General features: G+C 38.1%; 1 protein-coding gene across 3 annotated transcripts in view; it reads left to right on the forward strand.

Annotated features, from left to right (window-relative positions):
• Vps13b (vacuolar protein sorting 13 homolog B (yeast)) overlaps positions 1 to 14,527 on the forward strand; it is a 657,708-nt gene that overhangs the window by 600,704 nt on the left and 42,477 nt on the right. For all 3 annotated transcript variants that reach the window (XM_005381857.2, XM_005381855.2, XM_005381856.1), the window contains exons 45-52: positions 4,652 to 4,915; positions 5,295 to 5,378; positions 5,557 to 5,732; positions 6,510 to 6,680; positions 7,033 to 7,234; positions 8,226 to 8,411; positions 10,923 to 11,069; positions 13,215 to 13,498. In XM_005381857.2, the coding sequence (XP_005381914.1) occupies positions 4,652 to 4,915; positions 5,295 to 5,378; positions 5,557 to 5,732; positions 6,510 to 6,680; positions 7,033 to 7,234; positions 8,226 to 8,411; positions 10,923 to 11,069; positions 13,215 to 13,498 (1,514 nt within the window). The remainder of the gene's footprint in view (positions 1 to 4,651; positions 4,916 to 5,294; positions 5,379 to 5,556; positions 5,733 to 6,509; positions 6,681 to 7,032; positions 7,235 to 8,225; positions 8,412 to 10,922; positions 11,070 to 13,214; positions 13,499 to 14,527) is intronic.

Genomic DNA, 14,527 nt, shown 5'->3' on the forward strand with positions numbered 1-14,527 from the left:
CTGCACAGATATTGTACATGCAACATTATACCAAATGTCCCCCCAAAATGTAGTAAGTTGGAAAACACATTTCTAAAAACTTCTTGCAAAGGTCACTTATGTCCTTCACGCTCAACCCCACCCCCCCATACATACACACACACACACACACACACACACAAGCAAAATTTTAAATGTCTTTTTCAATTGGATTTATTTTTACTGTCAGGGTAGTTTAACTAACATTCAGATTAAAGTTAAAGTACATTAGAGACAGGATTTCCTCAATTGGCGAGGTTAGGAAGAAAGAAAGGAACCAAGCTTCAGAAGACCTTTGTGGATTCCTGCCTCCCTCACATCTTGGCTTCTTTCCTGCTTCCCCACCTGGGCCTGGAAATTTGCAATAAATTGCAGCTGCCTAATTACCAAAGCTCATTTGGGGAGGTGAGTGTATGCAGATCCCTGATGTACCTTAACCACATTAATATGTCCCTGGATAATGGACAATTGGCTAAAGCTCTTTTAAACATTGATGCTTAGTTATCTGTACTCTGCGTTTCCTACACTCCTCTCATTTCCCCCTCTTGAATGTAAACTGATCACATATAAAGTTTCCCAGGGACTTTGTACATTATATAACTATTCATGTATATGTACTTGCTTTTTCCTAGGGTCCAAAGTTTCTCATCCCTTCACTGATGAAGGCTTTACCACTCTAAAAGTTCAAATGTACATATGTATGTGTGTATGTTTGTATCTTTATACATACACTTTTAATCATGGCTAAGATATCATTTTTCCAGTGCATCTGGTGCTCTGGACTTATTCTTTAATATCACTATTCTTCTTGGCACTGATCTAATAAGAGTTCTGAAACCTGCTAAGTAAAATCATATGTGGAAATCTTCAGTACATATCTTTGTGGCTTTGAGAAAGGAGGGAAATTGGTGTGAAACCTGGAAATGTGTATTAAAGAGAAATCCTACATTTAAAAAAAAAGCAAGTAGCTGTCTTCAACTGCTAAATTAATCTTGAAATTCTAACCATAAATTTCAAAATAAAGGCACAATAAGGTGGCCACTTTTTAGAAAAGCAGATTGAGATCTCCTGAACCCTTTAGCCATGAAGGAGCCTCACTCTGATAAGTAGCCATTTTGAATTTCCCTTCATCCAAGTAATCCTTTGCCACATTTATGGATTTTCTTTTTATCAAATTTGAAAGCCTATTTAACAGGCATTTTAGTTGAAAAAACCCACCAGGAGTACCTTTGTCTTTAAACAGAGCAAGCCCCAGATGGTTGCAGAGATTCTGTGGTTTCTGTGAAAGACAGTGAAATTCTCTTCCAAATTTCCTAGGGGCCAAAGGTTCCAAAGCAAGAGTCACGCACATATGTTGCCAGGCCTGGGTATATCAAGCATAATAACAAAGCCAAATATTTCCTCCAAGTTTTCACATGTTTATTTAAAGTTAGGTCCTGCTATGGCATCGCAAAACTTATCATGAGTGTCTAGTAATCCCTAGCGTATGCTAAAGAAAAGCTTGCTTACTAATTTAGGACTCATAGTTCGATTGATTTTTATGGTTTGTTATTGTGAAAGCATAGCTTCAGATTATAGTGGCCAGTGTATATATAGGAAGTATAACTGAAGGATGGCTTGGTTTTACAAATGTGCACTTTTTAAAAATCCAAGTAAGCCAAGTGTGGTGGCGCACATCTGTAATCCCAGCACTCGGAAGCCTGAAGCAAGAGGATCATTGCAAGTTTGAGACCAGCCTGGGCTACAAAGTGAGCTCAAGGCCAACCTAAACTGCATAGCAAGACCCTGTCTCAAAAAAGGACCAAAAAAGAAAAAAAAAATCCAAGTGAATAGATAGTTGGAAAATAAATGTGTAAGAAAATACTAAACCCCACTGTTCAGATAGCACAAGATAAAACCACCATGTCAATCTAGTGGGCTTGTTTAGGATAAACAATAACTCATTCATAAGTAGTTATTTATCTGGGCATGATGTACCCATATAATCTCAGATACCTGAGAGGCAGAGGCAGGATATTCACACATATTTACAAAGCCAGCCTGGGCAATTTAGTGAGACCCTGTCTCAAAAAAAAAAAAAAAGTTACTTATATTTATTTGTATAAATAACAATTGACTTAAAATGTTGGTTGCAGATTTCTTTTGATGACATAGTTGATATATCAGCTAGTGTGCTGACATCTTGAAGTTATAAAATGTGCTTTTTAATTTTCATAGGAAGTTAATTAGACAGATCCTATTATTATCCCCGTTTTACATTTATTTTTCACATTGTATAAAGGAAGAACACAGGTCCAGTGTTGATTAACTCAGCACCTGATTGCTGTGTGTGCTTCTCTGCTTCTCTGCCATCCTCCTGTATTTGCCTTCCTGGGCTCAACATGGCTCCAAAAGCAGTGATCATTTCTCAAAACACCTTCCATGACAGGAAGGAGAGGGGCTTTCTCTTCTTAAACTGTCTCCCTTATTATCAAGGAATAAAATCTTCTCTGGAGCCTTGTCAACTTCCTTTTCATATTATTAACTGATCATTGACAAAGAGAGAATGGAGTTAGTTACCAGTACTAGCTTGTAATAATTGCATTACAGCTATGGGGATTAAGGGAGGCACCCATCACCCCTAAGGACTTGGCTATCTTTTTTTTTTTTCTCCAGTACCGGTAATCGAACTCAGGACCTTGCGCTTGCCAGGCAGGCACTGTGCTGCTGAATTATATCCCTGGCCCATGGCTATCTTTTGATACCTAAACCAAATCAGAATTTTAATTGCAAAGAAAAGGAGAACAAGCTATTAGGAAGGGGACCAACGGGGTCTGCCACTTCTGTGGTATGATGAGAAGCCTTTACTCTCTTTCTTATGGAGTCTAAGTTTTCTTTAAAAGTAGGTATTTATTTTGTGAGAGGCTGTGTGAGTGATTCTCAGCACAAACATTAGACCTGACTGGTACATAGTACAACCCAATAATTTACTAAAAATCTCTGTGTGTACCTTTCTTCTTATTAAGATAATCATAGTAGCACCTACTTTGTTTTTGGTTTTGTTTTTGTTTTTATTTATTTTTTGTTTTGTTTTGTTTTTTTGGTACCGGGAATCAAACTCAGGACCTTGTGCTTGCCAGGCAGGTGCTTATGCCACTGAGCTATATCCCCGGCGCAGCACCTACTTCGTAAGGTTACTGTGAGACTAAGAGGATTACAGAACAAATAGGGGGTACATGGGAGTGATTGATTGATTAACTGATAGATTGCAAATTGGCTCTTATTATCATGGAGACAGAGAAGTCCCAGGCTCCATAGTCTGCAGGCTGGAAAATAGTTGTATTGTTCCTGTCGAAGTTGAAATCCTGAGATGCAGCAAAGCAATGGTGTAAATTTCCTGTCCAAATGCCACAACTTCAAGACCCAAGAAGAACCAGTAATTCAGTTCAAGTTTGAAGTATATTGGTTTGAAAGACCAATATCCTAGCTCAAATACTCAGGCAGAATGAGTTGATTTCCTGTTACTTAGCATTTTTGTTCTTGTCATTTCTTCAGTTGATTGGGTAATGCTCATTCACACTGGGGATGAGGGCATCTCTTTCACATAGTCTACTAATTTCACGTGTTAATGTCATCCAGAAACATCGTCACAGATACATTCAAAATAATGTTTGACTAAATGTCTTGACATTCCATGGCCCAGTGGAGTTGGCACATTAAAGTTAACTTTCACATCCTTAGGCCTATAAGTATGTGTTTAGCATTGTTAATACTTTGTAATCTGAAAAAATGTTAAAAATAAGAAATCTAGTTTGTGAAAGCTCTGTTTTCCTCATTCATGGTAAGGACTCATATTTTAAAAGGATTTGCTTTCTAAAGATACTCACTGCACAGGAATAAATTTTTCATTATCTTCTCATTTTCAACCAACTTAAACATTTGTTGATGCTGTGAACTGTATTCCAAGCTGGGAGTGAAGTTGGATAATCCATGTGTTTAGTGGATAATTCTGCATGTTTTACAAGTATACATACTCCTACAATGTAGAAGAAACTGAATAAAAAGAAAGTTAGGTATCAGTCAAATATGATTTGTTATAGCTTATACAGAGATCTTTTACTGGATTAGAATAAAGCAGACCTTTAGAAATCAGCTTCAGGGAATAAACTGGTCACAGTTGCCCTCTCCATTACCAGAGCTAAATGCTTGCCTTCAATTCCCATCCTGTGTTAGTTAACTGAATTAACGACCATCTTTCAGCTTGTCACCTTTCATGGCTTCAGCAACACTTCTTCCTAGTTCACTTCCACACTCCCCCGGCCCTTTTTCTCCAGCACCTTTACCACTTCTTTTTTTTCACCCTGGGTCTACCTGTCCAGTATTTGTCAATATCTGGGCTTATACTTCTACCTATTCCTTTGTCAGCATATTTTGCATGGCTTTTACTTCACAAGTCTTTATTTCCAGTTCCACCTTCTCTCTCAAGTATCTGACCAGTATGTGTAGGTGGGCACTGGACCCTTCCTGTTGTCTCTCCTGTAAACTCAACATAGCCACAGCAAAATTCACTCTCTTTCTTCAAATTCCCTTTCCTTCTTGTTATTAATGAAGTCTGAATTGATGAAACCTTATATATTTACATATTGTCTTTTAGATTATCATCTGTGGAAGACAGATCATCTGTAGTTACTTGTCTGAAAGCATAGAACTAAAAGTTGTTCAGCATTATATTGGTCAAGATGGACATGCTGTGGTTCGAGAACATTTTGACTGCCTTACACCCAAACAGAAATTGCCTTCATACATATTGGAGAATGGTGAACTAACAGAGTTGTGTGTGAAGGCCAAAGGGGATGAAGACTGGTCAAGAGATGTGTGCCTGGAATCCAAAGCTGCTGAGTATAGTATTGTCATCCAGGTATGAAAGCAATACAGTCTGGCACAGAGCAGCTGTAAAAGTAAAACTGCTCAGTATGCTCTTTACTTAATATAGCGTTTCATTTATTAAAGAATGACACATAAAAAAGCAAAGAGATCTGAAGAAACATGGAAAGACTTTGACAAGTACATCTCAGACTGTTGCCATCTTTACACGTTGGAAGAGCCTCATGCACCAGGGCTTTATGCTATAATGAAGTCTGTTTTTGCTTAGTTGTGTTTTTTTTTAGGTTTTCTCTTTAACTTTAAACTTTTGTATCCCCCAACCTGAGGATAAAGTATCTTATATCAGTGTCTTATTTTGATTAATTAGTAAGCTGTTTAGTATTTAAAAGGACCCTTTCCTATCTCACGTGCAGGTGCCATCTTCAAACAGTTCCATTATTTATGTCTGGTGTACAGTTTTGACTTTAGAACCCAACTCTCAAGTGCAACAACGAATGGTGAGTACTTTCCCAACCCTAAAATATGGTATACGACTCTGACCTTTCCTGTTCTGAAATAAATTAAGGTCAGAGTGACCTAGGGAAGAGATTTATTACAAGTTTGTTTTAGCATCAAACAGCTGGAATACTGCAACAAAGCAAATATGAAAGTTGTTCTGTCCTTTTATTTTTATAGATTGTGTTCAGCCCTCTTTTTATCATGAGGAGTCATCTTCCAGACCCCATTATCATACATTTGGAGAAAAGGAGTCTAGGATTGAGTGAAACACAGATTATTCCAGGAAAAGGGCAGGAAAAGCCACTGCAAAACATAGAACCTGACCTTGTACATCACCTCACATTTCAAGCAAGGTATTAGCAAAATACATATATTTTCCTAAAAGAAATTCAGCAGAAAAGTGATCTTGTACTTTTGGGAGAGAGAGGAGCATGGATGGAACTTTTGTTGTGTGTTTTCTTATCTTAGGAGAATATTATTTGAAAGTTATGCAGCCTAGTGTTTTCTTAATTCTCTCTTACAGTTTTAGATAAGTCAGCCTTTTTCATTAGGCTGAGAAAAAACCCAGAGAGATCATCAGAAAATGTAACTCAATTTAGATTTTTTTTTTTTTTTGGTACCAGGAATCAAACTCAGGACTTTGAACTTGCCAAGCAGACACTTGTGCCACTAAGCTCTATCACCAGCTTAATGTAGATTTAATGGGTGGTTATTTTTTATGTTTATGTGTTTCTGAGACAGAGTCTCACTATGTAATCCAGGGCAGCCTTCAACTCGTGTATTATCCAGACTAAGCTTGAACTCAGAATCCTTCTGCTTCAGACTCCCAAGTGCGAGAATGGGGAGTATCCTACCATGCCCAGCCTTAGATATAATTAACATATGATTTCTGCAGTGGAAAAAGATACGACTGGAAATATCACCCAAGCATTAGAGGGTGGGAATAAAAGTCAAGGGCACATATCATCCGAAAACTGTATTATAAATCTCTTAGTCACTAAAAATTGACTCAATCCAACAAAAAAGTATTGATAGTATATTTTATAGTTAGATTTTTAAAAAATAAATTGTAGACCACTTTAGAAATCTGGTGTTTATTCTTGGGTTTGTGTTTTTTTCCCATTTTCTAGAGAAGAATATGATCCTTCAGATTGTGCTGTTCCCATCTCAACAGCCCTCATTAAGCAGATAACCACTAAGATATACCCTGGAGGCACAGTTAGTCAGATCCTTGATGACTTCTATGGGCCAGAAAAGTCACTTGAGCCCACGTGGCCTTATAATAGGAAGGATTCCAACAGGTAACATTCTTTAGCAATCTCTTGCTACATACACTTCTAAATGTTAGGAAGTAGCCATGCACAAAAATATTAGATACTATAAAATAGTACAAAAAATGGTATTTGCATGTTTCTGTCAAATTGTGACCTTTTTGTCATCAAGTAGATATAATTTATAAATTTTTAAACTCATAATCTAGAACATAATTGCATGAAAAGTTGCTTTTTCCTGTTTGCAAACTCAGCATTGAATGGCTGTGGTGTGAAGAGGTATCATACAGGAGCATTGTGTGTCTGGAGTCCTTAAGCATATTTTATGAATACTGAAGTCATCGTATTTCATTGAGTCTCTTGGATGTGGTGTTTGGAACAGGAATGAGCATCTGAGTCAATGGGATAGCCCCATGCGAGTGAAGCTGTCAATCTGGAAGCCATATGTTAAAACCTTGTTGATAGAACTTCTTCCCTGGGCCCTGCTTATCAATCAGTCCGAGTGGGACCTCTGGCTGTTTGAAGGAGAGAAGATTGTTTTACAAGTTCCTGCTGGCAAAATTATTATACCTCCTAATTTTCAGGTACTATAACTTTTAAAACTAACATTAATTTTCCTCTCAACAAGTAGGTTTTATTCTGAGGTTATATTTATCATCTTAGCAGAACGAATCAGTTATGGAAAACTGTCTCATCGATGCATACGTAGGGATAGGGGTTGCTTTCTGATATTCAGAGGCTTCTCAGATGTCTCTTTCCCCATCAGTAGCATTCCTGGTTAAGATATCATTAACTTTGATATGTAACTTACACTGGCCCATTCTCATTTCCATTGTGTGTAGGGTATCCATACATCAAGAATACATATACAAATCTAACCCCTAAGTTATCTTTGCAGTTTTGGGATTTCTGAACAATCATTTTGTGAGAGTTTTTTCCTCATAAATGGACTTCTATGTCCATAATTATCAGTGTTTTCCTGGTTGTTGATGACAACATGGAATCATTAGAGAAAAACCTAATTTATAAGGTGAAAATTTTACAGGAAGATTTTATATGCTGTCAGAGGAAAATTAAATTTATAAAACTAGCTTATTTCAAGAAGATATACAAGTCTACAAGAAAACAGTAAATAGAACTCCTAAATATTTTTCTCAAAGAGAACAGTTTTAGGGTCTTTTACTTTTAGTTCCAGCCCACAGACATCTTTATTCAATTGCATTTTTCCTTTTTGTTCAAATAATCAGATGCTGTTACCTTATGGAATTGGAATGTTGACCTGGGGAAACCTAACGTTGCGTATTATTCTCTTGTCAAGTGAGATGAAACCTTCAGTTTTTAAGCCTTTGGTGTTCACTTTTGTCTCTATTCTGAAAAAAGTGAATTTCATTGTGAATCAAGAAAGACACTGGGAACTAAGATAAAATGCATGTTACCATTCCAAAAAGAAAAGGAAAAGAGGAATATTTGTTTGCCTTAGTAGACCTATTATATCATGTTTTAAAATCCTGAGATTGAAGTTCAAAAATGTCACAGTTAAGAAAAATATTCTAAAGTGAGACATTGTTTTTCTAGGAAGCTTTTCAAATTGGGATATACTGGGCAAATACAAATACTGTGCACAAGTCAGTAGCAATTAAACTGGTTCATAACCTGACATCTCCGAAGTGGAAAGATGGAGGTAATGGTGAAGTTGTAACATTGGATGAAGAAGCGTTTGTTGATGTTGAAATAAGACTTGGTGCTTTCGGACACCAGAAGGTAAAATCAAAGTTTATGTGGCTCAGTGGAAATAGCATACCCACCCTTTAACCTGTTTAAAATAAATTTATCCTTTCTATTTTAATGCCTGTGGGGTATTGCTATCTTCAGTAGTGTATAACAGTGAAACACTTGATTTCTTCCCATACCTCTGTTTTACAGTATTTTTCCTTTTACTAGTGATAAAAGCTGTGTCACATAATTTACCCAATAACTGCTCTATTTCAGAACATTCAGCAGTCCCTTGATTTATAGTATGTGGGGGGAAATAATCTTATTCTAAAATATCCACAAATTGCGCTTGGCCCTCATTTTTTAGAACAGGAAATAGAGCTGCTAATATTCAGAGCATTATGTGAAAGTACAAAGTCCCCTTCAGCATAGATTATTTCCTGAGCAAAATTATGTGGACTGATTCTTTTCGCATAGAGCCATTGTTACAAAGCCGGGCATGGTGGTGCATGCCTGTAATTCCAGAACCTGGGAGGCTGAAGTAGGAGGATTGCCATGAGTTCAAGGCCAGCTGGACTACATAGGGAGACCTGTATCAAGAAAGCTTTAAAAAAAAAAAAAAAAGTTACAAAAGGGAAGTGCTTATGTCTTTAGAAACTTGTGTACAAAAAAAACATACTGAATCCATTATTTAATGCAAATGGTGTGCATGTTTCAGCATAAATCTAAAGCTTATGAAAACCACTTAACTGAATAATATAGTAATAAGTACTTGAAAGTACAATATCAGCATGCCACGTGGAAGTCTCATGCCGTTCATACAACATCTTCATTATTTTAGCTGTCCCAAATGAGAAAAAGAAGGGATACTTTAGCAGAGTAGTACAATTCAGGTGACCTTCCCCTGGGGAAAAGTTAGAGTTTTGATGAGCATCTTTGAAAAACCTTTTGAGAAAGTTAGGATCATTTGTTCACTTTTTTAAAAAATAAGTTTCTCTCACTCTTAAGAAATAAGTTGGTCTTTTTTCAGTGTTCAGACTGGTATCCATTTCCTCAGAGTTGTCTGGGCAACACATGTTGATGCTCTGCTGGCCAGAGTACTGTAACGTGGGTGTGAGTGGCAAAGAGCTGTAAGCATGAGTCACCCAGAGTTGAGTAGTTGTAAATTGAGAACTACCATCAAAAGCTGGGAAAAAATGTTACAGTAGGCACCCGTTAGCTCTAGCTCCCCACAAAGTGGCCACAGTGAGGACTAAGTGAATATTTGTGAATAAATGAATGAGCTATTGGAAAATATATTGATGTCCAACTGCTCTTTATTAGTAACTCCATACTTTTTTTTTATTCTCAAGATTTATTTAATACTCTTAAAAATTATTGAGAAACCCAGAGACCTTTTGCTTCTATGGGTTATATCACTTTTATCAGATTAGAAAGATTAAAAACAGATTAGAAACATTTAAAACACTCAGAGAGATCGCATCATATGTCATAGCTTCTGGAAAAAAAAAAAGCTCTACACTTATGAAAAAATTAGAGTGAAAAGATAAACAGCATCTTGTATTTTTATAAAACTAGCTTTGAAGCCAGGCATGGTGGCACACGCCTGTAATCCCAACACTTAGGAGATTGAGGCAGGAGGATTGCCACAAGTTCAAGACCATCCCAGGCTGCATAGTGAGTTCAAAGCTAGCCTGAGCTATTCAGTGAAACCTTGTCTCTAAAAAAGAAAAAAAAAAAAAAATAGCTTTCATCTCAGGACCTCTTGCTCAGAGATTCCTGCATGAATCTTCCAACTACCCTTTGAAAACTGCTGCTTTGAGATTGCCACATATAACCTTGTTAGTGAGGTTACATCTTCTGTGAGTGTCGGTTCTTCATGTAGTATGGTAAGGCAGTGAGACAGTGTAGAGGTCAGGAACAGCAGAGGCACACCATGGGGGTTCCAACTCCACCTCAACCTTGGGCAAGTTGCTTGATCTCACTGTCCTCTACTATAAACGGGTAAAAGAGTAACTACCCTATGTAAGTATTATGAAGAATTCATAAGTTAAAATGCACAAAGTACTTAAAGCTGATGGGAGAAGCATAATATAATAATATGTAAGGGTCCATTATTGCTGTTTGCATCATCATCATTACTGTTATAACAGGCATTCTGTGAGATCACTGCTATGATGAGCATGAGGAGGAGGGATGTTGGGTCGAATGTTGCTGAGTAAGATGAATGATATTAGTTTACATATAAGTGCTTTATAAATAAATACTCTGTGAGGTAGTGTAGGAAATAACACAAAAACAAGTCTCTTGTTGGTCACTACACAATAGCAGCAAGAGTAACTGGCTGACGAAAGTACCCTATTATAAAGTAAATACTGTCTCCTGACATTGGCCAGGCATTTTTGAGACTGAAAAAAAGCAATGCTATTAAGTACTGTGGAGAAATGTAAAATTACTGCTGTCCTCGGCAACCAATAGATAAAACAGCATATGAAGAGTAGTCATATGGTCTGCATGTGCCTTATGGTAAAAATTGCTCTTTTCTCAATTATCTTGCAGCTGTGTCAGTTCTGCATTTCTTCCATGGTACAGCAAGGCATACAGATTATTCAGATTGAAGACAAGACTACAATAATCAATAATACACCATATCACATATTTTACAAGCCACAGTTATCTGTCTCCAATCCACATTCTGGAAAGGAGGTAAGCAATTTGTAACATGATTATTTTGTCTATATTTTGATAAATTAACAAACAGGATAAACTTTTTTTTTTAACCTAGGGCAAACAAAATGTTAACACTGAATATAGATGAAAAGAAATCCACTTACTTTTGCTATATCTAAAACCATAGATGGCATGGCCAGTGTTTCCACAATCATCAGTGAGCAGAAATCCTACAAAGTGGCAGATCCTAACACACTGCTGGATTAGTTCTGCCTGTGCCAGGTGCTCAGAGGCTCCAACACAGTCCACTAGCAACATCACTACAGCCTGACTAGCAGAGTAGTGGTCCTGAGGGCTGGCTCCCAACCTACATGAAAAGGAACATCTGCCTCACAGCTGCAGCGCTGGAAGATGCACGCTGGCCAAGGATGAGGGCCTGAACGGAGCCCCAGAGCCAGGGACAGTGAGCTTGTGTCTGTGAAGGAAGTGAATTTGAAGACATACCAGCTCCTTTCTGTTAGTATAGTGGCAAAATAAGCAAAAGATAAATCCAGGACTGATGAGAGAGATTTTTAAATTCAGCTTTTGTGTAATTAAAGTGAACAATTAGATTGTAAGACAGTAAGGAAACTTTTCAAAATTTTATAATATGCTAAGAGGTATGTTAACTGTTTTATGCTTTTGAAACTGTTATATAGCATTATCGTTACTTTTGTCTGTGCTTTTCACATGTTCAGCTCCTAAAATTAAAGTAATTAAATAGGATGAAAGCTTAATACTTTCTAGTTTATAACATGTTGTAATATTTCCAAAAATAATCAAAATTCCATCCTGGTTCACCAGAATAGTGATAAAAATAAATAGGTGGGCAACCATATCCAGTTGATTGCCCACAAGGAAAATACAGATCAACAGTACGCACATTGTAAGTGAGAATTTGACAAGAGCGTATGTGTCCTGATAATTTCCTGCTTCTCCTCATCTAGGGCTTCCTGAGAAATTGGGTCAGAGCTTTCTACACTGACAAATTTTCTCATCTGTAAGACGGGTAATTCCATGTAGGTTTTGTGAGGATTGAATAAGATAAGTAAAAAGAATAGGTACTCAGTAAACGACAGCAGCAACCAGAAGCTGCAGAAGTGTCACCCAGAACTCCTGATTTGCCTCAGCTTCCTGGAAAGTGGAGAAGTCTGGCTCTTGCCTGCAAGAGGAATATTCTTTTTTTTTTTTTTTTTTTTGAACACTGTGCCCTCTTCAAGCAGGTATGGGATTTTTTTTGAGAGAGAGAGAGCAACCTGGCAATCCCAAGCCTCTGAAAAAACTGGGACATTGGGGAAACCCCAAATTCAGAAGCAGGGAGCCTCGCTTTTTCCTGGGCTTTGCCACTTGGTGCCTTTGTGATGTTGTCTCATTGGAAAGTAGATTCCTCAGCTGTAAAAGAAAAGATGCAAATAAGTTATCCCTTGAGGTCCTTTCTAAGTCTAAAATTCAGAGCCAGAGCCGGGCACAGTGGCACACACCTGTAATCTCAGCCCTGGGGAGGCTGAGACAGGAGGATTGCTATGAGTTCTAGGCTAACCTGGGCTACATAGTAAGTTTAAGGCTCGTCTACAATGGTAAAACAAGGTGAAACCCTGTGTCAAAAATAAAATAAAATACACAGAGTCTATAATGCCAAAAATTGTAGAATTCCACCAAGGGTTGGGATCAGAGTCTGCTGCTCCCTCAGGATGAGCCTAAACAAAATTTGTTTTCTGAGCTTCCAGTTTCCTGTTCCAAATCTCATTCAGGTCCCTTCTCCCAAAGTCCTCCAGTGTGCCACACCTTTCAGTGCAGCCAGATCTGTCTACGAGAACATTTCCTCTGCACGTACCATTTCTACCCTTGGGACGTCAGGATTTTAGCAGTACCTGGAGGACAGTGAAAATTTTGCATCACCTTTTAATCATTCCCACCCCAGCTCCATCAAGTTTCATGATGCCCAGAAAAGCAGACCCTACTTCCACTGCCTTAATTATCTCATTAGGGTTGGTTTATGGAAACAGGATTGCTGATATTCCTGCGTCCCCAAGTAAGCCACTTTCCAAGACCACGTGGTTATGGCTTCCTAGGAACTGTCCTTTGTAACTTCAGTGCATTGCTGTAGTAAATGTGCTTTTCCATTGTCTTCTTGTTTTCCAGGATTTTCATGTTCCAGACAGTGCTACTTTCAGCATTTGCCCAGGGAGAGAGCAGTCTGCTGTGAAGTCCAGCTCCCTTCCTTGCTGGGACTTAGTGCCTGACATCGGGCTGTCCATGCTGGATGCATCCCTGCTTCAGAAACAGATCTTGCTGGGCTTTTCTCCTGCTGCAGGTGCTGACAGCTCGCAGTGCTGGAGCCTGCCAGCTATAGTGACACAAGAGTTTCCCAGACAGAGTGTGGCAGTGCCCTTTGGGAACTTTAGAGAAAACGGATTCTGCACCAGGTATTTTACATATATGTAAATGCTCTCATCTGCTCATCAGTGTCATTGTTCGTGGAGATGCCCAGACAGGAGAATAGTTACAGTGCTCCCCGTGTGCTATACTAGGTTGGACTTTTTTACCTTTAATGACATTTAGGCATTATATTCAGTTCATCAAATCTTGTGATTGCATATGTGTTATTCCAGTGTGCTGCTATGAGATTTGTTTTTTTACCTATCCGGCATATACTGGGGCAGATAATGTTTGTACCATAGAATAGCAGCAATACAGTAAGTTCCCAACCTACGAACATTTGAGTTGGGAACTTTCACCGATATGGACAGACCTTGAATTATGACCATTTGTAGATGTGAACAAATTGTAAAGGAGCTCACATATCTGCTGGACATTGTCACAGCTGTGCTGCTGTGTGCTTCCTGTGCAGTGTGATAGTGTGCAGTAGTGCAGTGCTCAGTTGGAGCCCAGGATGTCCAGAAGCAGGAGGAAAAGCAGAGATGATGTGGAGGGGACTGCTGGGAAACGCAAAGCAATGTACCTGTGTATTTGTATCAAAGGAATAGAACTCATTTTGTTGCATTTATGAACAAATACAACGTAACGAATGTTCTAGAACAGAATTCATTCATAAGTCAGGGACTTACTGTACATTGTACTGAAAAATATCGCCTTCTTTTAGGAGTTCTTAATCTCTGCAAAATAATGAGAGATAAAAGCTAACATATGAGAATATCAAGCTGGAACCCTTTTTCTTTGCCAGTATTTTACTTCAAAACAGGATTTTTTTAAAAAACCATTTAGAGAGATAACTTAGATAAACACAAGCCACAGAAGACTGTGCTGTGATTGCTCCCACACGCGAGTTGCTCCACTTACTGATTACCAATTATGCAAATAACAACCACAGAATCAAGCCAGAGAAATGTAGTGGTTTGTTCAAACTGGACCTCTATTTTGTGGTTGCTTTGCATGAGATACATCCTCTCTGGCTATGTAAGGAATAACTTATTTATGGCATACATAACAACTAC

The sequence above is a fragment of the Chinchilla lanigera genome, unplaced genomic scaffold (assembly GCF_000276665.1).
Source record: "Chinchilla lanigera isolate Chin_1 unplaced genomic scaffold, ChiLan1.0 scaffold00016, whole genome shotgun sequence".
Taxonomy (NCBI): Eukaryota; Metazoa; Chordata; class Mammalia; order Rodentia; family Chinchillidae; genus Chinchilla; species Chinchilla lanigera.